The sequence below is a fragment of the Rhinatrema bivittatum genome, chromosome 9 (assembly GCF_901001135.1).
Source record: "Rhinatrema bivittatum chromosome 9, aRhiBiv1.1, whole genome shotgun sequence".
Lineage (NCBI taxonomy): Eukaryota > Metazoa > Chordata > Amphibia > Gymnophiona > Rhinatrematidae > Rhinatrema > Rhinatrema bivittatum.
The window spans coordinates 129,498,025-129,524,684 of record NC_042623.1 but is presented as its reverse complement, the minus strand read 5'-3'; the positions used below and the strand labels follow the sequence as shown (position 1 = coordinate 129,524,684).

Sequence of the window (26,660 nt, the reverse complement as noted above, 5' to 3'; positions counted from 1 at the left end):
GTGGAAGCACGGGACGGCTCGTCGAAGACTCTTCGGAAAGACTTGACAAACTGAACCAGATTGTTTAAATGAGGATCCTGGCGTTCCCAGAGAGACGAGGCCGAAGCCAAGGGCCTCCCATCCAAGAGGGAAATGATGTAGCTCGTCTTGACATGGTCAGTGGGAAACTGCGCGGGCAGCAGGTTGAAACGAATATAGCACTGGTTGAGGAAACCCCGACATGACTTGGCATCCCCAGAATACCGTGATGGAGCAGGCATCTGTACAGGCACGGGTGGTCCGGAATCAGGCCGAGATGTTGAAGCCGAAGAGCTGGCAGCGGTTACCCCCTCGACACGGTCCGCTAATTGTTGTACTGTCGACATCAGGGTGTCGAGGCAACTCTGTTGCTGCTGTAGCTTCTGGGCAATGCCTGGGATGGCTTTCAGACCCTGCGAGATCCGCCGGGTCCATGGCCTTGCAACTTGTTGTAATCGTGGACCCTTGGGCCGGTCAGGACAGGCAATGAAGCGCTGTGGAGGGCCACAGCAAAAGGTCCCGACCGGGAGCCTGCTCGACGGACTTGGGGAAGGCTTGGATACTGGAACAAGGTGGAGTCCTATGCGACCAAGGACTCGGCGATGGGAAGGAGGACGGACGACGTTGGGCCCTGTAGACTGAGGGATCTTCACCCTGGAGACCGGCACTCCCCCGAGAGGAGCTCGTAGGAGCCCGGCCGCTGGGACTTTTGGAGATTCACCCTGGAAGCCAGAGCCCCCCCAGGAGGAGCCCGTAGGGGCCCGGCCGCTGGGACTTAGGAGAATCTTCGGGGCCGGTGAACCCAGGAACCAAGGAACAACGAAGGTCCGAGACGGAGTCCAAGAATAAAGCCAAATCGAAGAGTCAGGAGAAGAGACAAGAGGCGGAGTCGAGGACGGAGCCGGGTCAGAGCCAGAAGTCAGAGGTAGTACCGGAGCCAAAAGGGTGAGCCAAAAGCAGAGTCGGGACGGAAGCAGGTCAGAACCAGAGATCAGAAGACGAAGCCAGAGCCAAGGGAGAAGACGAAGGACGAGTCAGGAGTCAAGCTGGGTCGAAGGTGGTGATCAAGCCAGGAATGCAGCAACTAAGAATCAGGAAGCCTGAAGAACCTCGTTGCAAGGCAAGGAAGGCTCCAGCTGCAGGGCTTAAATAGCCCTGCAGCGTCTGACGTCATCAGCAGGGAGGTTAGTGTTCTCCCGCACTGGCCCCTTTAAAATTGGAGCCCTAGCGCGCGCGCGCGTGGCTAGGGGGCGGGCCAGCTGCGGGAGGACACCGGCTGCTCCTCCGGAGCGGGAGCGCCGCGTCAGAGGCCAGTACAGACCCAACGGAGCCAGAGGCGGACCGGACCCGAGTTGGGGGTGAGTGGCGGTCCCGGGGCCGACCCGGGATCGCAACATTTTCAACTCTAATTGGCCACTGTCAGAAACAGGATGCTTGTTTTGATGGACTTTGGTCTGACCTAGCATGGCAATTCTTATGTTCTTAAAATATCAGCTTGCAGATGGATAACTTTAGACTTTAGTCCGAATGCGGACCGCCAACGAATGACTGGATAGAAAACGCCATTTTGCTTGCCGTTTGGGAACCATATCATGACTCCACTGTTGAGGATTTTAGAAGTATTAACCCCTGAAGCAGGACCTAAAGGGTCTGAAACGTGATCACGTCGGGACTGTATTCTGAAGCTAAGTACTGCTACTATTTTTGTGCGAGTTTTGCATTAAACGAAAGCCCATTGTGGCTTCGTCATTTCCCATGGTAATACTTTTTGAAATATGACAAAAGACTAAAAATAATCATTAAATAAAGCAATGTGACTTCTCCTATGTTGGGTCTGACTGATTAGCAGATCCAGTCGGTAGCAGTCCTACATATTTGAATTCTCAATATAATATTATAGATGTGGCGTCTATGAATTATATTATTGATCTGGAAACCTTATTTGTGTTTGTATTGCTACTCCCGGTTTCTAGTATATTGGGCTTTTTGTGTTGTAACTTTAGACTTAGCCAGCTATATTCAAAATAATATATTGGTTAAGTGTCAAAGAGATGTAAAAAAGAAAAATAAGTAGGGTACAGTCTTGATGGCCTGATTCCCCAACTTCCAATCTATATAGGAAAAAGAGGTTCTTCCAGGCTGAGCCCCCCACTCCCCACCCCCAATCTCCACCTTTTTAATTTCAACATTTGAATATCTCAGTCCAGTCACAGCCTCCTCCCTCTAGCCACTCTCTCTCCAATTGCTGAATACGTCATTAGAAAGTCCCATCCTCTACTTCCCTCCCTCCCCCAGCCCAATCCTAACCATCCCATTCACCTGGAGGACATCTAAACATCCCTTCCTGCCACTGGGATTGCGATATGACTACTCCCAGCAGCATCTTCCATTGTTTTGACAGCAACCCTGGAAGCATAAACTACCAGCATTACTGTCAGAACACTGCTCTGATAGAAACACTGGCAGTTTGCACAAGAAACCAAACTCATTTTTGAAAAAAAAGGACTTTATTAAACTGTGTCCTAACTCCAATGGAACACCTCCTCTCTTTGCTTTGGCTACTGTTTTCTCCCTCCTCTTAGCACTGAATTTGAAGGCATGTGGTAGGCAGAGAATTATTTGTTCTGTTGGGTGCAGAGGTCTATAAACAGAATGTGTGATTGATGCATGCATTGATTCTGCAGGTGCACATTGAAAGCCTGCATATGTTAGGTACCAAGTTCACGGATCTCTTTTCCCACTTGCACCTATTTGCATAAATTTTTATTGTTTAACTGTTACGGTTCTGGCCGCGAGTGCCGCAACCAGACCCTTACCTCCGTGTTTCTGGACCTGTTCCCTCTTCCGTTGGCCTAGTTCGCGGCCTGTTCGGCGGTGTCCCCGCAAGGGCCGCGCCACCGGGAAGCCTCTCCTGGATGCCCTACTTCTAGGCGCGCACGCGCGCGCCACTTGGGTGCTTTTCTAGGCCATTTCCCGCCAGTGGTGACTCCGCCCAGTTCCTGACGTCAGACGCCGTGGCCTTGATAAGCCAGCCGCGGACACTCAGTCTTTGCCTTGCAACAGGTTTACCTTCTGGTTCCCTGTTGCTCCGTGCCCCGGAGTGAGCTGCCTTGGTACTCGCTCCATTCCTGCTTGCCTGCTACAGTACCTACTTGGTTCCTGCTTGCCTGCTACAGTTCTTGCCTGGTTCCAGTACCCGAGTCTTGCTACAGTTCCTGCCTGGTTCCAGTATCTGAGTCTTGTTACAGTTCCTGCCTGGTTCCAGTACCCGAGTCCTGCTACAGTTCCTGCCTGGTTCCAGTACGCTAGTCTTGCTACAGTTCCTGTCTACTGTTCTAGTGTGGTTCCAGTTCTCAGTCCTGATCATCAACCCGCCTAAGTCCCAGCGGCAGGGCCCCTACGGGCTCCTCCTGGGAGGGCTTCGGCTTCCAAGGGTGAAGCCACCTAAGTCCCAGCGGCTGGGCTACTACAAGCTCCTCCCAGGGGAGCACCAGCTTCCAGGGTGGAGAGCACCTCTACGACCTGCCTGAACATCTGCCTCCCGGCCTGCAGCGTACCAGAGACATTGAACGCCTTTCCCAGTCTCTTGCAGGTCGGCCCAAGGGTCCACTAAATTGAGACGCCATAACAGATTGCAAGGCCATGGACTCGGCAGATGCGCCTGTCCCCTTGGACCTGCCAGGGTTGGCCCAGCAGCTGCAGTATCAACAACAGTACCTCGAGGTCCTTACTGATTTGGTAGGGGAATTATTGGCCCGATTGGATGCCAGGGCCCCGTCCACCTCAGAACTAGCACCCGAGGGTCCAGTCACTTCGGTGACTCAGCTGCCGGCACCCTCTCGTTACGCTGGTGATTTAAGGACCTGCCACGGCTTTCTGAACCAATGTTTCATATGGTTCTCTCTGTTGCCTCGGCAGTTCCCTTGGATGCAGTGAAAGTGGCTTATATCCTGTCCCTGCTTGATGGGAAAGCCTTAATATGGGCCTCTCCCCTTTGGGAACACAATGATCCCTCACTAATGGACTTACAACAGTTCATCTCAAACTTCCGACAGGCTTTTGATGAGCCAGCCCGAGTAGCTACGGCTACATCTGAACTGCTGCAGCTCCGTCAGGGGGCTCGCTCCTTGGCGGATTATGCTATGGATTTCTGGACTTTAGCCCAAGAAGTAGGTTGGTAAGATGGTAGTCTTAAGGCCATCTTCTTGGAGGGCCTTTCCAGACGCATAAAGGATGAGATTGCTGCCCAAGATCTGCCGGAAGACCTCAACGCCTTGATAGAGATGGCTGCCCGTACTGACCGCCGCCTACAACAACGGGCCAAGGAGCAGCACTCCTCCTGCCACAGTCCAGCTTCTGTGTTGGCGAGAGCCGCGTCTTTTCCTAAGACTTCTCGTCCAGACACTCCCACCTGTGAACCCATGCAGCTGGGACTGGTCCCGCTCTCTGCTGAAGAGAGGCAACGTCGCCGTTCGTTGAAATTGTGCTTGTATTGTGGCCAGAAGGGCCATTTCTTGGCACGCTGCCAGGAGCGTGCGGAAAACGCCAAAGCCTAGGAGGTCAGGAGGAGCTCCTCCTAGGCTGTGGTACAGCTCCTCAATGTACTGTGCCTGTTACCCTGGAATACCCTGGAGGATCCATCGAAACAATTGCGTTCCTGGATTCTGGAGCCAGGGGTAATTTCATCCTGCAGGACTTAGTGTCCCAGTTGTGAATTCCTACGCATAGACGGGAGGTCCCGTTATGAATTACCTCCATCCAGGGGATGCTCCTTCCAGGACCTATCCTGATGTCCACGGCACCCATTACTGTCCGCACCGGAGCGATCCATTCGGAGGAGATAGCCTTCCTAGTGTTGGATAATGCTGTCCACCCTGTGGTGCTAGGGTTGTCGTGGTTACAGAAGTACTCACCCACGATTCAGTAGCATACTCTACAGATTGTCAAGTGGAGCCTTTTCTGTCTAGCCAACTGTATGAAAGTGCCTAAGGCTCCCAGACTCCCGTTGATGCACTCTGCCCTAGGTCCTCCAGCACCTTATGAGGACTTCACAGATGTTTTTTCCAAGACCAAGGCGGAGATTCTTCCGCAGCATCGCCCGTATGACTGCGCTATAGACCTGCTACCTAGAACTATGCCCCCCCGAGGAAGGGTATATCCCTTATCATTACCTGAAACCCGGGCCATGTCCGAGTACATTTCAGAGAATCTGGCCAAGGGGTTTATTCGCTTGTCCAAGTTGCCTGCGGGGGCAGGCTTCTTCTTTGTCAGCAAGAAGGACAGCTCACTGAGACTGTGTATAGACTATCGAGGCCTAAATTCTATTACCAAGTAGGATCGTTACCCGCTCCCGCTAATCCCGGAGCTCCTCGATAGGCTCCAGGGAGCTAAGATTTTCACAAAGTTGGACTTACGAGGTGCTTACAACTTAGTCAGTATTCATCCCGGAGACGAGTGGAAAACTGCTTTTAATACCAGAGACGGGCATTACGAATATCTTGTGATGCCTTTCGGCTTATGTAATGCTCCGGCGGTGTTCCAGCACCTTATGAATGAGGTGTTATGGGACCTTCTGAACACCTGCGTAATTGTCTACCTCAACGATGTGCTAGTCTACTCCCAGGACCTGCCTTCACACAGTCAGCATGTCCGTCAAGTGCTCCAAATACTTAGGGAGCATAGTCTGTACGCGAAACTTGAAAAATGTAGTTTCGAGAAGACGTCCCTGCCGTTCCTGGGCTACATAATCTCTGCAACAGGCTTTCAAATGGATCCTGAGAAAGTGGCGGCAATTAAGAATTGGCCCCGGCCGAGGGGTCTCAAAGCGTTGCAACGCTTCCTCGGCTTTTGCAATTTCTACCATCACTTTATTCCTAACTATTCCTGTATTGTGGCCCTGTTGACTGCCCTCACCCGAAAGGGGGCCAATGCGGTGGATTGGCCTGTTCCCGCCTGCCAAGCCTTCGAGGCCCTCAAGGAAGCGTTCTTGTTGGACACCTGCCTTCGTCATCCTGACCCCAGCCGGCCCTTTGTGGTGGAAGTCGATGCCTCCAATGTGGCCGTGGGGGCCGTGCTGAGCCAGTACTCTGATTCTGGACAATTGCTACCCTGTTCATATTTATCGAAGAAATTCTCGCCGGCAGAGAGCAACTACTATGTTGGTGATAAAGAGTTGCTAGCCGTGAAACTTGCCTTGGAGGAATGGAGACAGTGGTTGGAGGGGGCCAACCAGCCGGTTACGATTTACACCGACCACAAAAACTTAGCATTCTTGAAGCAAGCACAACGCCTGAACCCAAGGCAAGCCCGGTGGTCGCTGTTTTTTGATCGGTTTAACTTTACTCTACACTACCGACCCAGCTCTAAGAATGTTCGAGCCGACGCGCTCTCGCGCTCCTCTGAGGTTGAAGAGACTTCTGACATTCCCCAGTACATCTTGGATCCCGCAAAAGTGAGTCTCTCAGCAACCTTGGTGTCCTCCCAAGGAAAGACCGTTGTTCCACGTCGCTCCCGGAGAGCAATCCTCACTTGGACCCATGACTCCCTCACTGGGGGCCATTCTGGCTGTAAAGGGACCTTAGACTTGTTGAACCGATTCTACTGGTGGCCGACGGTGAGACAGGACGTCCAAGCCTTTGTGGGCTCTTGCCCTTCCTGCACTGTTCAGAAGCCACTCATCGGGAGGCCCAGGGGCCTGTTACAACCATTACCCATCCCGGTGTAGCCTTAGACACACATCTCCACCGACTTTGTCGTGGACCTTCCCGTCTCAGGAGGTAATTTGGTCATTTGGGTGACTGTAGACCGATTCTCCAAGATGGCGCACTTTGTCCCCTTGCCAAAGTTGCCTTCTGCACCTGACTTAGCCAATCTCTTCACTCACCATATCTTTAGACTTCACGGTCTTCCACAAGATATAGTCTCAGATCGAGGACCACAGTTTACTGCTCGATATTAGAAAGCACTTTGCAAACGCTTCAGTGTGCAACTTAGTCTTTCGTCTGCGTTCCATCCCCAGAGTAATGGGCAAACGGAATGGACTAACCGAACCTTAAAGATCTTTCTCCGTTCGTTCGTGAATGAACGACAAGATAATTGGGCCAAGTTACTCCCGTGGGCGGAGTTCTCATATAATAATCATATGCATGCCCCTACTGGAAGTTCACCTTTTCTCGTTGTCTATGGGAAGCAACTTCGACCGCCCTTGACTTTGCCTGAACCTAGTGCACTCCCGGCAGTGCAACTGTCAGCCCGCCAGCTTCTTTTCCTATGGACCTCTATCCAGGGAAAGCTCCATAAAGCTGCCCAGTCCATCAAGAAATATGCGGATAGGCATCGTCAGCCAGCGCCTATCTTCCTTCCAGGAGATCGCATCTGGCTTAGTACTAAAAATCTACAACTACGAATCCCATCTCGAAGACTAGCCCCGAGATTCTGTGGGCCTTTCCAAGTCGCCGAACGAGTGGGAGCAGTCTCGTACCGACTAGGCCTACCCTCTTCCATGCACATACATGATGTGTTCCATGTGTCATTGCTGAAGCCTCTTGTTTTGTCTAGATACCACTCCCGGGCTCCTGAACCATCGGATCCTTCAGTACCGAACGATATTACATATCAAGTGCGTGAGATCTTGGACGTTCGGTTCCATCAATGACGCTGGGAGTACTTGCTTGCCTGGGAGGGTTGTGGACCCGAGAATAATTCATGGGAACCTGCCCATAACATCCTCGACAAGGACTTATTATGGCAGTTCCATCTGGACCACCCAAGTAAACCAGGACCGGCTAAGAGGGGGCGTAAGAGGGGAGGGACTGTTACAGTTCTGGCCGCAAGTGCCGCGACCAGACCCTTTCTACCCATGTAACCTGAGCCAAGTTTTATGCCTTGTTCTTTGTAATTGCATTTCACATGCCTGTTTTTCAGTTACAATGTAAACCGAGACGATATGTAAACTTTACATGAATCCCGGTATAAAAAAATGTTAAATAAATAAAATAAATAAATAAATGTTTCTGGACCTGTTCCTGCTTCCGCTGGCCCTAGTTCGTGGCCTGTTCAGCGGCGTCCCCGCAAGGGCCGCACTGCCGGGAAGCCTCCCATGGACACCCTGCTTCTAGGCGCGCACGTGCACCACTTGGGCGCTTTTCTAGGCCATTTCCTGCCAGTGGTGACTCTGCCCAGTTCCTGAGTCAGACGCCACGGCCTTGATAAGCCAGCCGTGGACACTCAGTCTTTGCCTTGCAACGGGTTTACCTTCTGGTTCCCTGTTGCTCCATGCCCCGGAGTGAGCTGCCTTGGTACTCACTCCATTCCTGCTTGCCTGCTTCAGTACCTGCTTAGTTCCTGCTTGCCTGCTACAGTTCTTGCCTGGTTCCAGTACCCGAGTCTTGCTACAGTTCCTGCCTGGTTCCAGTACCCGAGTCCTGCTACAGTTCCTGCCTGGTTCCAGTACCCGAGTCTTGCTACAGTTCCTGTCTACTGTTCTAGTCTGGTTCCAGTTCTCAGTCCTGATCATCAACCCGCCTAAGTCCCAGCGGCCGGGCCCCTACGGGCTCCTCCCGGGGGGGCTTCAGCTTCCAAGGGTGAAGCCACCTAAGTCCCAGTGGCTGGGCTCCTACGGGCTCCTCCCGGGGGAGCACCAGCTTCCAGGGTGAAGAGCACCTCTATGTCCTGCCTGAACATCTGCCTCCCGGCCTGCAGAGTACCAGAGACATTGAACGCCTTTCCCAGTCTCTTGCAGGTCGGCCCAAGGGTCCACAAAATTGAGACTCCATAACAGAAACACATAAACTCTGCTTTTTATATCCATATAAGAGCAGTGCCTAAAACATTTGATGTGTTTACTTACAGAGGTGGAGTCATGGAGTAGCAAACCAGACCTAAGCTGGTGACACATTATAGACTAACACATTTCATCCCCTTTGGATGCCAGTATGAATAAAAACAGCAAAAGATTTCAGCTGGAATGGACACAATCAACCTAATCATCACTAATGATATCTTACATTTCCAGATGGAGGCTTCCCAGTTTCCAGGGTTTGACTGCACGTGGTAGGATCGAATGAATGTTGGATTCACAATGCTGACTGCAACCTCAAACTCTTCCACTTCAGCTCTAAGGCAATCAAAGAACCCTTGTGCTGCGTGTTTCGAGGCAGCATCTAAGGAGAAAGCAAAGTCAACATAAGAACATAAGACATGCCATACTGGGTCAGACCAAGGGTCCAACAAGCTCAGCATCCTGTTTCCAACAGTGGCCAGTCCAAGTGACAAGTACCTGGCAAGTACCCAAACATTAAATAGATCCCAAGCCACTATTCCTTATTGATTAATAGCAGGTTATGGACTTCTCCTCTAGCAACCTATCCAAACCTTTTTTAAACCCATTACCTGTCGTAACCACATCTTTTGGCAATGAATTCCAGACCTTAATTATGCATTGAGAGAAAAAGAATTGTTCCTGATTTGTTTTAAATGAGCTACTTGCTAACTTCATGGAATGCACCCTTGTCCTTTTATTGTTTGAGAGAGTAATTAACCCGTTCAAGTCCTTTCATGATTTTTTAGACTTCTATCATATCCCCCCCTCAGCCGCCTCTTCTCCAGGCTGAACAGTCCTAACCTCTTTAGCTTTTCCTCATAGGGGAACTGTTCCATCCCCTTTATTATTTTGGTCAGCCTTCGCTGTACTTTCTCCAGTGCAACTATATCTTTTTTGAGATGCGGCGACCAGAATTGCACACAGTATTCAAGGTGTGGTCTCACCATGGAGCGATACAGAGGCATTATGATATCTTTCGTTTTATTTGCTATTCACTTCCTAATAATTCCTAACATTCTCTTTGCTTTTTTGACTGCCACAGCACACTGAGCCAATGATTTCAATGTATTATCCACAATGATGCCTAGACCTCTTTCCTGGTTGATAACTCCTAATATGGAGCCTAACATCATGTAAATATAGCAAGGGTTATTTTTCCCTATATGCATCACATTGAACTTGTCCACATTAAATTTCATCTGCCATTTGGACGCCCTTTTCAGTAAACACAGGAGCAAACAATTTGTTTAGTCGTTCCGTGATGGCCTTATCTTACCTAAATGCCCCTTTAGCCCCTCTATCATCTAATTGTCCAACCGACTCCCTCATAGGCTTTCTGCTTTGAATATATTTTTAAAAGTTTTTGTTATGACTTTTTGCCTCTACGACCAACCTTTTTTCAAATTATCTCTTAGTCTGTCTTCTCAATTTAACTTGCCAATGCTTATGCTTTATCTTATTTTCTTCTGATGGATCCTTCTTCCAATTTTTGAATGAAGATCTTTTGACTAAAATAGCCACTTTCACTTCACTTTTTAACCATGCCAGCAATAGTTTGACCTTCCTTTCTCCTTTCTTAATGCATGGAATACCTCTCAAGGTTTTTGACAACCTCAAAAACCTTGACCTCTCAAAAACCTTGACCTCTCAAAAACCTCTCAAAAACCTTGACCTCTCAAAAACCTTGACCTCTCAAACTCCCAACGGCCTTAACCACATGGAACCATATCACTGAAGACACAGCGAACAAACTCTGCCCTTTAATAACTAAAGAGATCCTGCCGTCCACAAAAACCAAGCAACCGTGGTACACCCCTGAACTAAAACTACAAAAACACAGTCTCAAAACACAAGAAAAAATATGGCGCAAAGACCCATCTGCCAAGCAACTCACCAAATACAAAACCCTACTACACGACTACAGAACCAACACCCTCAAAGCCAAACATGACCACTATGCCTCCAAAATCCACGACTTTCAATTCAACCCAAGAGCCCTGTTCTCCCTTATCTCGAACCTCACCAAGACATCCCCAACAACTTCACCATGCGAGGACCCTAAAACCAAATGCAACCTACTCGCCCATTATTTCCACAATAAGATTGCCACTATTGCTATCCCGCTTTCCTCCTACGCCCCCCCACCGGACCATTTCTACCCCTAACGTATTTGACTTCAAAATGGACACATTCGAAACACCTCCCCCTCTGAAATCGCTACTATACTAAGAAGATGCGCCCCTCCACCCACCCCTACTGATTTGATCCCATCTAAAATGCTCTTGACCATTACTGACAGGCATTTTCCAACCACTAGCCGATATTATCAACACCTCCATTTCCACTGGAGATGTTCCTACACAGCTCAACTAGCCATCGTTCAAACCCATTCTCAAGAAACCGAAACTGGACCCCTCCGACTGTCCAACTACCGCCCTATCTCCATCCTTCCATTTGTCGCTAAAATCCTTGAAAAAACCGTCAACAACCAACTCTCAAACTACTAGACCAACACCAAATACTCTACCCATCACAAACACAGCTTTAGAAGCGTTTCAGTGCTGAAACGCTTCTTCTCTCCCTCACAGACGCTGTCATCAAAGGCTTTGACAAAGGTCAAACATTCATCCTAGCCTTGTTAGACATCTCAGCAGCCTTCGACACTATCAACCACTCTATTCTACTCGACAGGCTAGCTGACATAGGCATTGCTGGGACTCCACTTCGCTGGTTCAAATCCTACATTAGTGATAGACACTTCAAGGTAAAAATTGATAACCATGAATCCGAACCAATCGACATCACAAGGGGCATACCCCAAGGCTCATCACTATCATCCACCCTCTTTAACATATACCTCCTCCCCCTATGCCAGCTTCTCTCAAATCTCAGTCTCCCACACTTTGTCTACGCAGACGATGTACAGGTCCTAATTCCCATAACTGATTCCATCTCCAATGCCCTAAAAAGATGGAACAATGCACTCACATCCATCAACCAGCTCCTTACCCAACTCAACCTAGCTCTTAACCCTAATAAAACGGAACTCATGATCATCTCACCTCAAGCCATCAACTCCTTACCTACTTTTCCAGCCAACTCACCACTCCCCACTTTCTCCCAAACCATAAGAGACCTAGGTGTCACACTTGACCCCCAATTCAACCTTCAGAAATTTATCACCTCGACCATCAAAGACTGTTACTACAAACTATACACCCTCAAAAAACTCAAACCCATCCTGCATTTCAACGACTTTAGAACCGCCCTACAAGCCCTTATACTATCCAAAATAGATTACACAAACGCTTTACTCCTAGGTCTCCCAAAGAATAGCCTTCAGCTAGTCCAAAACGCAGCTGCACGCATTTTAGCTGGCTCCCGTAGAAACGAACACATAACACCTGTTCTTAAACAACTTCACTGGCTTCCCATCACCGCCAGAATTCAGTTTAAAACTCTCACCCTCATACATAAAGCCATCCACATCCTGACATGCTCTGGTTCTCAGACAGCTTGCACATCCGTCTCTCTTCCAGACCTACCAGAACTCCCTACACAGCAAACATCCACACTCCATCGCCCAAACTTTTTCACCTCACCACCACCAAACAACGTGCATTATCCTAGCTGGACCTTCCCTATGGAACTCCATTCCCACCCACCTACGCCTTGAGACCTGCTCCAAAAAATTCAGACAAGATCTCAAGACTGTTCTAGTCTGGTTCTTTACCCGAGCATACACATGAACCCCCTACCTCCCACCCATCTCCCCCTGCCCCTACAAGCACACCACCGATCCCCCCCCCCCCTCGCCCCCCAAGCATTCTACCTCTCTCCCCACTTCCTAACTCCCTTCCCTAATTATTTTTGTAAATAATTCACCTGTATATTATGTTTTCATTGCGTGTACCAAACCAATTTTTTGTTTGTTTTCAATTTGTACAGTATTACCCTTGTTTGCCCCCCTCTTCCCCTCTACCCAGTTCGCCTATCAGTTTCATTGTAAAGCCCAGTTGGCCATTTTATGTTACATGGAAACCGATGTGATGTTTACCTAACGAATGTCGGTATACAAAAATTGCAAATAAATAAATAAATAAACTGAGTTTTTAAGATGGAATTTTTTAACAATGTTCATGCCTGTTGCACACTCTTAACCTTTATAGTTGCACCTTTCAAGTTTTTATAACTATTTTATCAAAGTTTCCCTTTTGAAAGTGATAGATCCATGGATTTACTTACTGTCCCCCTTCCAGTCATTAATTCAAATATGATCATTTTATGATCATTATTGCCAAGAGGTCCTACCACTGTTACTTCTCTCACATAATCCTGCACTCCACTGAGAATTAGATCTAAAATTGTTCCCTCTCTTGTTGGTTCCTGAACCAATTGCTCCATAAAATTGTCATCCAGGATATTTATCTCTCTAACTTGTCCTGATGTTTCACTTACCCAGTCAATATTGGGGCAATTGAAATTTAATTCACAACAAATTGTGGAAATCGCAATATTATAAATATTAGCCTAAGAAGGTGTCAGCAAGCCTGACGTTATATGTCTTTATGACAGACACTAACCGGTCTACTCAATCATCCACCTTCATCATTTTTTAATTCTTTAATACTGCAAAACAATTTTTTATAGAACTTTTTTTCTTTTTAATTAAAACAGTCCTCCATCCGTGGAATTCAAGATGAAGCAGACTCTTATCAAACAAAACATGCTTATCGCCCTACACAGGCTGGTGTTTCGCTAACTCAGCTTCATCAGGGGCACATCAAAAAAATGTTTTAGCAAGAGTCAGTTACCTAAAATAACCATATAATAATTAGTTTGCGTGTCAGATAGCAAAAGAGATAAAAATAGTACTTATCTGATGAGAACAAGGCTGACCATTCAAAATGGAACAAACGTCTCGACCATCTTGTCAAAAGGAGGATTGGAGGAACTGAAACCGAGGTTCACGTCTCTTTAAATTCACCCGAGATCTGACATCAGTGGCCTAAGTCAGGTATGGTTGAGATATCATAGATTAATCAATGAGAAATCAGTGAAAAAGATAATCACCCCAGGAAAGCATGTAGGTCCAATTCATTATTTAACCCAAGCGGATGAACAGTATTGAGTCTGTATATCCAGCGTTGTTCAGCCTGCAATAAAAGATGATGTCGATCTCCCCCTCGCCAATGCGGTAATATATGATCTATAGCACAAAAAAGTAGATCAGCAAAAGTATGTTTGTATTCCTGACAATGCAATACCAACGGTTCATCCTCTCGATTATTTTTAATATTAGAACGATGTTCTATCATTCTAGTCTTCAGGAGACGCTTAGTCTTCCCGATATAAAGCAATGAACACGGACATTGATTCAGGTAGACCACCATCGAAGAATCACAAGTAGTATGATGCTTAAGAAATATTTTATAACCCGAAGGTAAAATCAGATGATCTTGAATGGACATAGATGATTGACAAACAGAGCAGGTGTGTCATGGATATTGGGATCCTGAAATACGATTAGATGAAGCTGACGTCACAGAACTGTCAGATTTAACTAACAAGTTTTTCAAATTTGCAGCGCGGGAGAAAGTGATGCGTGGAGGTAATTGAAAAATCTCATGTACTTGCAAAACATGCCAATATTTTAGAATTGACTCTCGAATCTTAGACGCAGCAGTAGAATAGGGTAGAATACAAGTCTGACGTGCTGAATCATCTATTGTCCATGGAAGAAACAGATATTCACGGTGAGAGTATTTAGCCCGGAGGTATGCCTTTCTAATACATGAACGGGGATAACCTCTCGCAGCAAAACGTTCATTTAATACTTTAGATTGTATTTCAAAATCTGCTGCAGATGTACATAAGCGTCTGGGACGGATATATTGGCTTACCGGCAAGTTTCTCTTTAAATTCCTCGGGTGAGCACTAGAGTAGTGAAGGTAAGTATTTGAGCTGACAGGTTTGCGATACAATGAAGTAACAAATTTTCTGTCAATCAAAGTGATGCGAATGTCCAAAAAGGTGATTGTATGTGGATCAATTGAAGCTGTAAATTTCAAATGAGAATTACAGGAATTTAGCCAAATCAAAAACAATTGAAAAGTCTCTTCATTTCCCCTCCATAGCACAAAAACATCATCGATGTAACGCTTCCACTGTTCTCAAAGTGGTGCATATAGAGGTTTGCCAGATCTGGGGCCATGGATGCCCCCATGGCCGTGCCACATACCTGCAAATAAAATTCTTGATTAAAGGCAAAAAAAAATTTCTTTAAAGCAATCTGTAGAAGTTGTGACAAGAAGTCACTAGGAATACGATGGGGTCTTGGACGTTGATCAAAGAAATCATTTGCAATTTCTATGGCCTCATCTTGAGGTATGGAGGTATACAAGGCTTCTACATCCAAAGTCACTAGTTATAAATCTGTAGTGTCAATGTCCAATTGTTCCAAAAAGATAATCATGTCTGCTGAATCCCTAATGTAAGATGGCATTAGGGGAACAAACGGTGCCAAAAAATGGTCAACAAACCGGGATAGAGGTTCAAGAAGTGAGCCACAGCCTGAAACAATTTGTCGTCCTGGTGGGTGATCAATATTCTTATGAATCTTTGGTAGCGTGTAAAAAACAGGAACACGAGGGTATTGCTTGATCAAAAAATTGGATTCTTTAGAAGTCAAAAAAACGGACTTAACACCAATTTTTACCACAGATGTAATAAGATTTTTAATCTCAATAGTGGGGTCTGCATCCAGGCGTGCATAAAAACGGGTGTCCTCTAGTTGTCGACGTATCTCTTTCTCATAATCAAGTCGATTTTGAAGAACAATTTTTCCGCCTTTGTCGGCAGATTTTATGATTAAATCAGATGCAGATTGAAGTGCACGAAGGGTATCACGTTCATGCCGGGAAATATTGTTTGCTATCTGACACGCAAACTAATTATTATATGGTTATTTTAGGTAACTGACTCTTGCTAAAACATTTTTTTGATGTGCCCCTGATGAAGCTGAGTTAGCAAAACACCGGCCTGTGTAGGGCGATAAGAATGTTTTGTTTGATAAGAGTCTGCTTCATCTTGAATTCCACGGATGGAGGACTGTTTTAATTAAAAAGAAAAAAAGTTCTATAAAAAATTGTTTTGCAGTATTAAAGAATTAAAAAATGATGAAGGTGGATGATTGAGTAGACCGGTTAGTGTCTGTCATAAAGACATATAACGTCAGGCTTGCTGACACCTTCTTAGGCTAATATTTAAAATATTGCGATTTCCACAATTTGTTGTGAATTAGATTATTGTTGTGGTTATCCACCGACTCCTTCTTTGTGTGTTGTGGCAATTGAAATTTCCCATTATTATTGCACTACCAATTTGATTAGCTTCCCTAATTTTCTTTACTATTTCACTGTCCTTCTTCTCGTTTTTGCCACTATACTCTTCCTTAACACACAAGGGATTTCTACCCATAAATATTCAATTGTACATTTAGTTTATTACAGGGTCTTTATCCTGTTGGACTCTATGCCATCCCAGACTAAAGTATCACCCTGCCACCAAATTCCTCCTCTCTATCATTGTGCTACAATTTGTACCCAGATATAGCACTGTCCCATTGGTTATGCTCTTTCCATCATGTCTCTGAGATGCCAATTAAGTCTATCTCATCATTCACTGCTACAGACTGTCTGTCCCTTAAAGTTTAAAAAGCATTCAGTAGCACCAGAACTTTTCAAGTTTGATTTTTGTCATACTATGGACACAGAATACCATCTCCTAACTTCTGGTACAGCAATGTGGTTTAGGGATAAACCACACTGAGTGAAATTAACATCACTTGGGCTAGAGATGGGTGCAGTGGTGAGAAGACTCAGCAATGAATGGCAACTCTAAAGAAAGGCATAATTCAGAATAAGCAGAATCTGATGGAAGATACCAGCAAATTAATTCCCAATATATGTTTGTAGTGATTGAGGAGTGCAACTGTCAAATGGAATTACTTAGGTAACAAAGCAGTTGCCCGAGTGAATTTCCTGAAAATTGCCCTCCCCTCAGTGGCTAACAATAAGTGTTGACTTATGTGGCTATGTGACAAATATCCGGCTAAGTAACACTGTAGTGACTTTAATTATCCAGCTAAGTAGAGCTGTTTAAGGCTTATCAGGCAATGTAAAATAGCTGGATAAGTAAAAGAAAAGTGCTACATAGGCGGATAAGTAAGAAAAATAACTAGCATTTGAAGACTTATCCAACTATCTTGCTTTTACGCCTCTGTAGCACTTTTAAAGACTTATCTGGATAAGTGCCTGGGCTAACACACTTCTCTGCATCGGGGACTACTACTTAATGCCCTCACTTGCATGCAATTTCCATGCGAGGACACTGAACCATACTCCCATTTAGAAATGTGCCATTTTTTGCACAGAAAACTCCTTGCTGCAAGGGCAGTAAGTCTTGTGCACAGAAAATGTGTGCTGAAGTGCAGGCAAAAAAATGTGTGTTCAGCTGAACGCACCTTTCTGCATCGGCCTGTGAGATAGAAGTACAGAGAAACAGATGTATGAACTAGAGATGTGAATCGTGTCCTCGATCGTCTTAACGATCGATTTCGGCTGGGAGGGGGAGGGAATCGTATTGTTGCCGTTTGGGTGTGTAAACTATCGTGATAATCGTTAAAATCGTGAGCCGGCACGTTAAGAGAAATGGCGCCGGTGGCCCTTTGCCCTTACAATATGACAGGGCAAAGGTAGCACCGGCGCCATTTTGGTTCCTGTGACCTGACATCACGAGTGCAGGAGATCGCTCCCGGACCCCCGCTGGACCCCCAGGGACTTTTGGCCAGCTTGGGGGGGCCTCCTGACCCCCACAAGGCTTGCCAAAAGTCCAGCGGGGGTCCGGGAGCGACCTTCTGCACTCGGGCCGATTTGCCAATATTCAAAATGGCGCCGGCGCTACCTTTGCCCTCACTATGTCGACATAGTGAGGGCAAAATGGCGCCGGCGCTACCTTTGCCCTCAGTATGTCGACGTAGTGAGGGCAAAATGGCGCCGGCGCCATTTTGAATATTGGCAAATATTGGCGCCATTTTGAATATTGGCAAATATTGGCAAATCGGCCCGAGTGCAGAAGGTCGCTCCCGGCAAAGGGCCACCGGCGCCATTTCTCTTAACGCAGCCATGGCCAGAGAGAGGGAGATCATGCCGGGACACCCCCCCCACTGGACCCCAGGTAATTTAAAACATTTGGGGGGGTTCGGGAGGGTGGGGGATTTCTTTTAAAGGGTCAGGGTGGGTTTTAGGGTTGTTTTGGTGTGCCGGTTTTCCCACCCTCCCCCGATAAAACGATTTTTTAACCTAAAAAACTAAGATGATCAGATTCCACCCCCCCTCAGCCAAAATCGATCATTAAGACGATCGATCACACGATTCACATCCCTACTGCAAACAACCAACAAATAAATAAACAACTGCTGGAATCCAAAAGTCCTTATTACACAACATTTATATATATATACCCAATTGTAACACTATCAAACACCTAACTAATTGCCCTGGTGAGCATCTGCCACATACCCAGTAACATTTGCACCCCAAGGCTACCCAGCCTGCAGGCATCCAGCAGCACTGAAACTGCTATCATGTGAGGCACCCAACATATCCCAGCAAGGCAGTCACACCTTTCTCCTAAATGTTCTCTGAAGATCGATTAGCTCTCCCAGCAGATCCCTCAAAAGAACCCAGTACAACATCTGCACTGGTAACACTGCCCCCATATAAATCTAGCTGCGAAAACAAAAATAACAACCAGAGGGAGAATGGGAGGGATACTGAAAAATTAAACAGAAAGGGGAGAAAAACAAAAGTCCACAGGACTTCTGTTTTTATACCCTATTCTCACGTGCTACTTCCTATCCCAACATTCCCAGTGGAGCCAATCAAACCAAAGAAAACCATGCATGGTTTGAAAGCTTCATTGGCAGGATGGGATCCCAAGCCATGTAACCACATCTTCTCCCTGCCTGGCCACAAGCCACATGAGGCCACATGAAGCCAGTCCAGGAGCCCACATTGTCACAGGTAAACCAGTACCTGGTCTCGCCTGTACACTCAAAAATGTGACATATAAACAGATCTAAATTTAACAATCCACAGAGAAGACAAGTACCTCTACATAAAGGCAGAGTAATATCAATCGTAATGTTTACCTTCTCATGGTGGAATGGCAGTGTTATGGAGCACACCCTCGGGCCCTGTTAGGAACGCAGTGGCGTGGTCCCATCTAAGGTAGGATGTGAGCCCTTGGGTCATGGCGTGGCTCAGGGAGGAGCCCCAAGACACACTGCGAGAGGTGAACTGGTATGAGCATGGGAGGAGCAGGAATAAGCAGGACTGGAACAAAGGCAAGGAAGTTCAAAACAGGAATAAGGCAAGACAGGAACTCGGGAACTTGGAAGACTCAGACTCAGACTTGAATACTCAGGAGATGCAGATGAAGACTTGGAGACTCAGGAGACTCGGACGAAGACTTGGATACTCTGGAGACTCAGACGAAGACTTGGAGACTCAGACGATTCAGATGAGGATTCAGTTTGCTCGGAAGTTTCAGATGAGGATTCAGGAGTCAGGCAAAAGTAATGGGTGAGAACTGAATCACAGAGCGCACTACACAGTCGCCCATGGCTGTTTGCGGACCACGCTGAATGCGAGCAGACTCCAGGTGAAGAGCGAATTTGAAATGAAGTTGGCCATAGAGGCAAAAACTCATAATAAAAACTTTTTTAAATATATCCAAAGCAAGAAACCTGTGAGGGAGTCGGTTGGACCATTAGATGACAGAGGGGTTAAAGGGGCTCTTAGGGAAGATAAGGCCATTGCAGAAAGACTAAATTAATTCTTTGCCTCCGTGTTTACTAATGAGAATGTTGGGGAGATACCAGTTCCAGAGATGGTTTTCAGGGGTGATGACTCAGACGAACTGAATGAAATCACTGTGAACCTGGAAGATGTAGTAGGCCAGATTGACAAACTAAAGAGTAGCAAATCACCTGGACCGGATGGTATGCATCCTAGGGTTCTGAAGGAACTCAAAAATGAAATTTCTGATCTATTAGTTAAAATTTGTAACCTATCATTAAAATCATCCATTGTACCTGAAGACTGGAGGGTGGCCAATGTAACCCCAATATTTAAAAAAGGCTCCAGGGGCGATCCGGGTAACTATAGACCAGTGAGCCTAACTTCAGTGCCAGGAAAAATAGTGGAAACTATTCTCAAGATCAAAATCGTAGAGCATATAGAAAGACATGATTTAATGGGACACAGTCAACATGGATTTACCCAAGGGAAGTCTTGCCTAACAAATCCGCTTCATTTTTTTGAAGGGGTTAATAAACATGTGGATAAAGGTGAACCGGTAGATGTAGTGTATTTGGATTTTCAGAAGGCGTTTGACAAAGTCCCTCATGAGAGGCTTCTACGAAAACTAAAAAGTCATGGGATAGGAGGCGATGTCCTTTCGTGGATTACAAACTGGTTAAAAGACAGGAAACAGAGAGTAGGATTAAATGGTCAATTTTCTAAGTGGAAAAGGGTAAACAGTGGAGTGCCTCAGGGATCTGTACTTGGACCGGTGCTTTTCAATATATATATAAATGATCTGGAAAGGAATACGATGAGTGAGGTTATCAAATTTGCGGATGATACAAAATTATTCAGAGTAGTTAAATCACAAGCAGACTGTGATACATTACAGGAGGACCTTGCAAGACTAGAAGATTGGGCATCCAAATGGGAGATGAAATTTAATGTGGACAAGTGCAAGGTGTTGCATATAGGGAAAAATAACCCTTGCTGTAGATACACGGTTAGGTTCCATATTAGGAGCTACCACCCAGGAAAAAGATCTAGGCACCATAGTGGATAATACTTTAAAATCGTCGGCTCAGTGTGCTGCAGCAGTCAAAAAAGCAAATAGAATGTTAGGAATTATTAGGAAGGGAATGGTTAATAGAACGGAAAATGTCATAATGCCTCTGTATCGCTCCATGGTGAGACCACACCTTGAATACTGTGTGCAATTCTGGTCGCCGCATCTCAAAAAAGATATAGTTGCGATGGAGAAGGTACAGAGAAGGGCAACCAAAATGATAAAGGGGATGGAACAGCTCCCCTATGAGGAAAGGCTGAAGAGGTTAGGGCTGTTCAGCTTGGAGAAGAGACGGCTGAGGGGCGATATGATAGAGGTCTTTAAGATCATGAGAGGACTTGAACGAGTAGATGTGACTTGGTTATTTACACTTTTGAATAATAGAAGGACTAGGGGGCATTCCATGAAGTTAGCAAGTAACACATTTAAGACTAATCGGAGAAAATTCTTTTTCACTCAACGCACAATAAAGCTCTGGAATTTGTTGCCAGAGGAGGTGGTTAGTGCAGTTAGTGTAGCTGGGTTCAAAAAAGGTTTGGATAAGTTCTTGGAAGAGAAGTCCATTAATGGCTATTAATCAATTATACTTAGGGAATAGCCACTGCTATTAATTGCATCAGTAGCATGGGTTCTTCTTAGTGTTTGGGTAATTGCCAGGTTCTTGTGGCCTGGTTTTGGCCTCTGTTGAAAATAGGATGCTGGGCTTGATGGACCCTTGGTCTGACCCAGCATGGCAATTTCTTATGTTCTTAAGTGGAACTTGAGACTGGAACATGATGAAGATTCAGTAGAGGCCTGCACTGGGGTGCACCCTGCACAGCCGCCTGTGGCTGGTTGCAGACCACTCTGAAGCAGAGCAGGTTCTGGCAGAGTCTTAGGCATGGTCGGAAGCAGGCACAAGGGAACTGCAAAGACCGGGACAAGATTCAAGACTCAGGATACTCAGAAGTAAGGCAATAAAAACAGATGTCTCTCAGAGACTTGCGCTGCAGACGAGAAGAAGGCCTTGTACCACGAAGCGCCCTACACAGCTTCCCCGGGGCTGGTCACGGACCACGACATGGCACGCCAAGAGAGGTGGACAGACGAGGGACCTGGGAAGTGGACAAAGAGCTGAAGATAAGACGGACAAAGTCAGGAGGAACATCAGACATCAGGAAAATGGCACCTCAGGACATGGGACATCAGGACATGGAACATCAGGAACAGAGAACAGGTGACAAGGGAGCTCCAACGAGGGACAAGAACAGGAACATCAAGGAGATGAAGTTCAGGAACACGAAGAACACGGAACGAAGATCCATCAAGGCATAGGAAGACCATGGAGGACCTGGATCCACAGAAGGCCACAGACACTGTGAAGACTGGATCCGAAGGCACTGAGGAACAGCAGCAAGGCCCTTTTATAGGGCTGATCCAGGAACAGATTGATGACATCATCGACGAGGGCCATGGGGCTTTTCCCGCCACTGGCCCTTTAAATGTGTAGGAGAGGTGCACGTCCGCACCTAAGAGGAGCTGGAAGAAGCAGACACGTCAGCGGCATCCCTGCTGCTTGGATGGCCCAAGAAGTGGCTCCCTGCCGCGAAATGGGAGAAGAGGCAGGCACTGTCAGAGATGGCTTCCCTGTCGCTCAAGGACCCCGGCAGCGGCTCCAGCCGTGAAGAAGGAAACAGCGGGGGGGCTCACTCCTGCCACGCAGAGCAGGAGACAGCCGCGGCCTCTAGGCCACGGAGGACGGAATCAGCGGCAGCCTGCCGCGTTGAGCTAGAAGAAAGGTAGGGCACTGCCTGCACCTGTTGCAGGCAGGATCACAACACATCTATGTATGCGCGGTTTCTGGCACATGCACATGGATGCGCCAATTTTATAACATGCGTGCTTTGACATGCACATATTATAAAATCCGCTACTCGCGCACACATGTGCGTTCAATTTCATATTTGCGTGCACATATGCGTGTGCGTGCCAACTCATGTGCGTAAGTGGGGGGGAATTTTAGTACACGATAGATCGTTTCCCCAGTTTCCTCCAATTCCACTCCAATAAATGAGCGGACTTGGAGGGAACTTCCTTAACCCCTTACCTGCCCTGTCTGCCTTTTCCCCTATCCTCCCTGACCCTTAAAACCCCTCTAACTAGGATTTTTGTTTTTTCCATACTTACCTGCTCTCCGGAGCAGCAGTAACTTGTGCGGGCTAGCTGGCTGCCAGTGCATGCTTCACTGGGACAGTGCCTAATGGTGCTGCCCAGTTCTCCCACACCCCAACCCTTTTTCCTTAGCAGGTTCTTCTGTGCATACCAGAAGATACATCCATGGCCGCGGACCTTGGAAAAAGCCCACGGCGCATGCACAGCCTGGCAACATTTTTTACACGTGCCAGCCTTTGAAAATCGGGCTGTTAGGTAGGAAATTGAAATGCAGAACTTTAAGAAATTGCCATGCTGGGTCAGACCAAGGGTCCATCAAGCGCAGCATCCTGTTTCCAACAGAGGGCAAACCAGGCTAGAAGAACCTGGCAAGTACCCAAACACTAAGAAGATCCCATGCTACTGATGCCAGTAATAGCAGAGGGCCTAAGTCAACTTTATTAATAGCAGATAATGGACTTCTCCTACAAGAACTTATCCAAACCTTTTTTAAACCCAGGTATACTAACTGCACTTACCACATCCTCTGGCAACTAATTCCAGAGCTTAACTGTGCATTCAGTGAAAAATAATTTTCTCCGATTAGTCCTAAATGTGCTACTTGCTAACTTCATGGAGTGCCCCCTAGTCCTTCTATTATCCAAAAGTGTAAATAACCATTCACATCTACTCGTTCAAGACCTCTCATGATCTTAAAGACCTCTATCATATCCCCCTCAGCTGTCTCTTCTCCAAGCTGAACAGTCCTAACATCTTCAGCCTTTCCTCATAGGGGAGCTTCAAGGTTATATTCTCAGAAATTCTGTGTTCCATGCAAAGGACCCCAAAGGCAAGAAGAGTTCCAGAGTCTCAATGTTTGAATGAGACGATGGTGCAGGGAAGAGGGTCTTAGGTTTGTTAGGAACTGGAGAACATTTGGGGGAAGGGGGATCCTATTCCAACAGTACTGGTTTCACCTTAACCAGAATGGAACCAGGCTGCTGGTGCTTTTAAAAAGGAGAGCAGATTTTAAACTAGAATATATGGAAAGCTTAGTGTCTCTCAGCAGCACATGGTTTGGAGGGAGGTATCTTCTAAGGATACTGGCTAACCATCTAAGTTAAGATGTTCAGATAGAGAGGTAGTTGTAAAAGCTGAACCTTACCCCACACCCCGCCAGATGTATTTAAATACGGAGCATGTAAATAAAAATAACTTCAAACAGCCTGTATCAACTGATAATAAGCAGGTAGTAGGTACATATAAAAATAGAAATACAAATAAAATTACTTTAAAATGTCTGTATTCAAATGCCAAAAGTCTGAAAAATAAGATTGGAGAGTTAAAATGCATGGCACTAAAGGAAGACACGCACAAAATAGGCATCTCAGAGATCCGATGGAAGGGTCATAACCAAAGGGACACTATGATACCAGGCTACAAATTCTATTGACATGACAGGGCAGATAAAATTGATGGAGGGGTGACACTCTATGTTAAGAATGGCAAAGAATCAAACAGGATAAAATTTTTGCAGGAAACAAACCGCACTCTGGAATCCTTGGGGTAGATATTCAAAAGCCATTTAGATGGAAAACTCACAAGTTATCTGTCTAAATGGATTGTACTGCATATTGAGCGTATCCAGCTAAATTTTAGGCTGACATGTTGTTATCCGGCTATAATTTAACTGGATATAAAAGGGCATTTTGAGGGCATTCCGATGAGGGGTCCCATTATGCGGCTAACTTAGCCGAATATAGAGTACATCTGGCTAAGTTAGCCCATTAAATTTAGACTTGCTCAGAAGCGGGATATGTGTGGCATAAAGATACAATACTGTTCAATACATCTTCGTAAATTTATTAATTTTGTAACAAAACAAAAAAGACACATTAATACAATGCGCTTTTTATAATCCAAAAAAGCCCCGACACAGCCGTATTTCACATCAAGGCTGCATCAGGGGGACTAACAGGTGCTCACATCTGTGGGCAAAAACAACTGTAATCAGTTTTGAGCAGGAGGCTACACAGAACTAGTGAATCTTTCAAAAACTCTAAAAAAAACAAATAGAGGCAAGGGTGAAACCAAACATGTATCCATACTAAGGCTCAGCCCCTAAGAGGAACGGAGCCATAGCAGCCAAAATATACAATGCAAAAGAAAAATCTTGTTAAGAGTGTAAAGCCCAGGGGGGAGGAAGCGACGGGGGAAGGGAGGAAAGGAGAGGAAAAAAGGGGGGGCAAAGAAGGGGGAGGGGAGAGAAGGAGGGAGGGAAACAATATAATGACTGATTGAGACAATGAAGCAGGTGGAGTGAGGTTAAATCCAAAAAAAAAAGGGGGGGGGGGTGCAAATATACCATAATGTGGAGCATACATGTAAGCTTCCAAACAGGAGGCGGGGGACAGGCCGCAATGTTGGGGGGTTTTTTGTTTTTTTTAATGGAACTATCTTAACCAAATATATTCCTTTTTTGAATATATACGGTTAACCATAGCCGAATAACTTTATACATAATAGGCAATATTCAAAAGAATATCCGGTTATGTTTAACGTTATCCAGCTATGGTTATTTAGATAACTTTAAGCAAGTATATTCAGCAGAGCATTTATCCCACTGAATATATGAGACAAGTTATCCAGCTAATCTTTGTCGGGTAACTTACCCACTAAACGGCCTACTGATTAATTTATTGGCCTTCTTATGGATAAAAATTCCAACAGTAAACAGGAAGAGTATAGTATGCATTTATTTTACCGCCTGCCTCACCAGAATGAGGAAACAGACTACAAAATGCTAACAGAAATTGGACTGGCTTCTAAAATGGCCAACACAATAATAATGAGAGACTACAATTACCCCAAGTATTGATTGGGTAAATGTCACATCAGGACATGCAAGGGAGGTAAAGATCCTAGGTACCATCTATATCTTTAACTTTATTAAAATGTATTAATTGCTTATACAACCAAGCACTAAGTAATGCACAGATCAGGACATACATAATATAATAAAACATCAATTGCAATTATACATACAAATTTTGAAGGCAATAGACACAATGCAAAAGCTTTGACACACTTCTCGAATTACAACTATGAACCCTCTGAAGTGTTTTGAGTATCTGAGAATGCCCCAGTTACAAATTGGATAGCTTGAACAGATGAGTCTTCAATTTGGGCTTGAATATCTTTGGACATGTTGATAGTCGCAATGCAGCAATGGTCATGGAAACTATGAAAGGGGGAACTATATTAGATCTAGTTCTTAGTGGCATGCAGGAATTGGTACAAGAGATAAAAGTGGTGGACCACTTGGAAATAGTGATCATACTATAATACATAATCACTGAAGGGAGAATACTAGCAAAAATGACTGCAGTAGCGTTTAACTATAAAAAGAGAGAGTATGATAAAATAAGAACTTTTTTTTGAAAGAAACTGAAAGGAGCAATCCAGAAGGTTAAAAACTTGTAGAAGGCATGGACATTGTTTAAAATTACCATCCTTGAGGCCCGGACAATATGTATTCCATGCATTTAAAAAAGGCAGAAGGAAAAACAAATGACTGCTACCATGGTTTAATAGTGAGGTGAAAGAGGCAATTAAAGCCAAAAGGGCACTATTAAAAAAATGGAAAGCAAACCCAAATGAGGAATGCAGGGAAGCACATAAGCAATGGAAAGTTAGATATAAAAAAGTAATTAAGCAGGCTAAGAGAGAATGTGAAAAAAAATGCTTGCCATAGATA

General features: G+C 45.8%; 1 protein-coding gene across 3 annotated transcripts in view; it reads right to left on the bottom strand.

Moving 5' to 3' along the window:
- Nucleotides 1-26,660, bottom strand: part of DHRS7C (dehydrogenase/reductase 7C) — a 107,460-nt gene that overhangs the window by 10,648 nt on the left and 70,152 nt on the right. For all 3 annotated transcript variants that reach the window (XM_029616406.1, XM_029616408.1, XM_029616407.1), the window contains exon 6: nucleotides 9,024-9,179. In XM_029616406.1, the coding sequence (XP_029472266.1) occupies nucleotides 9,024-9,179 (156 nt within the window). The remainder of the gene's footprint in view (nucleotides 1-9,023; nucleotides 9,180-26,660) is intronic.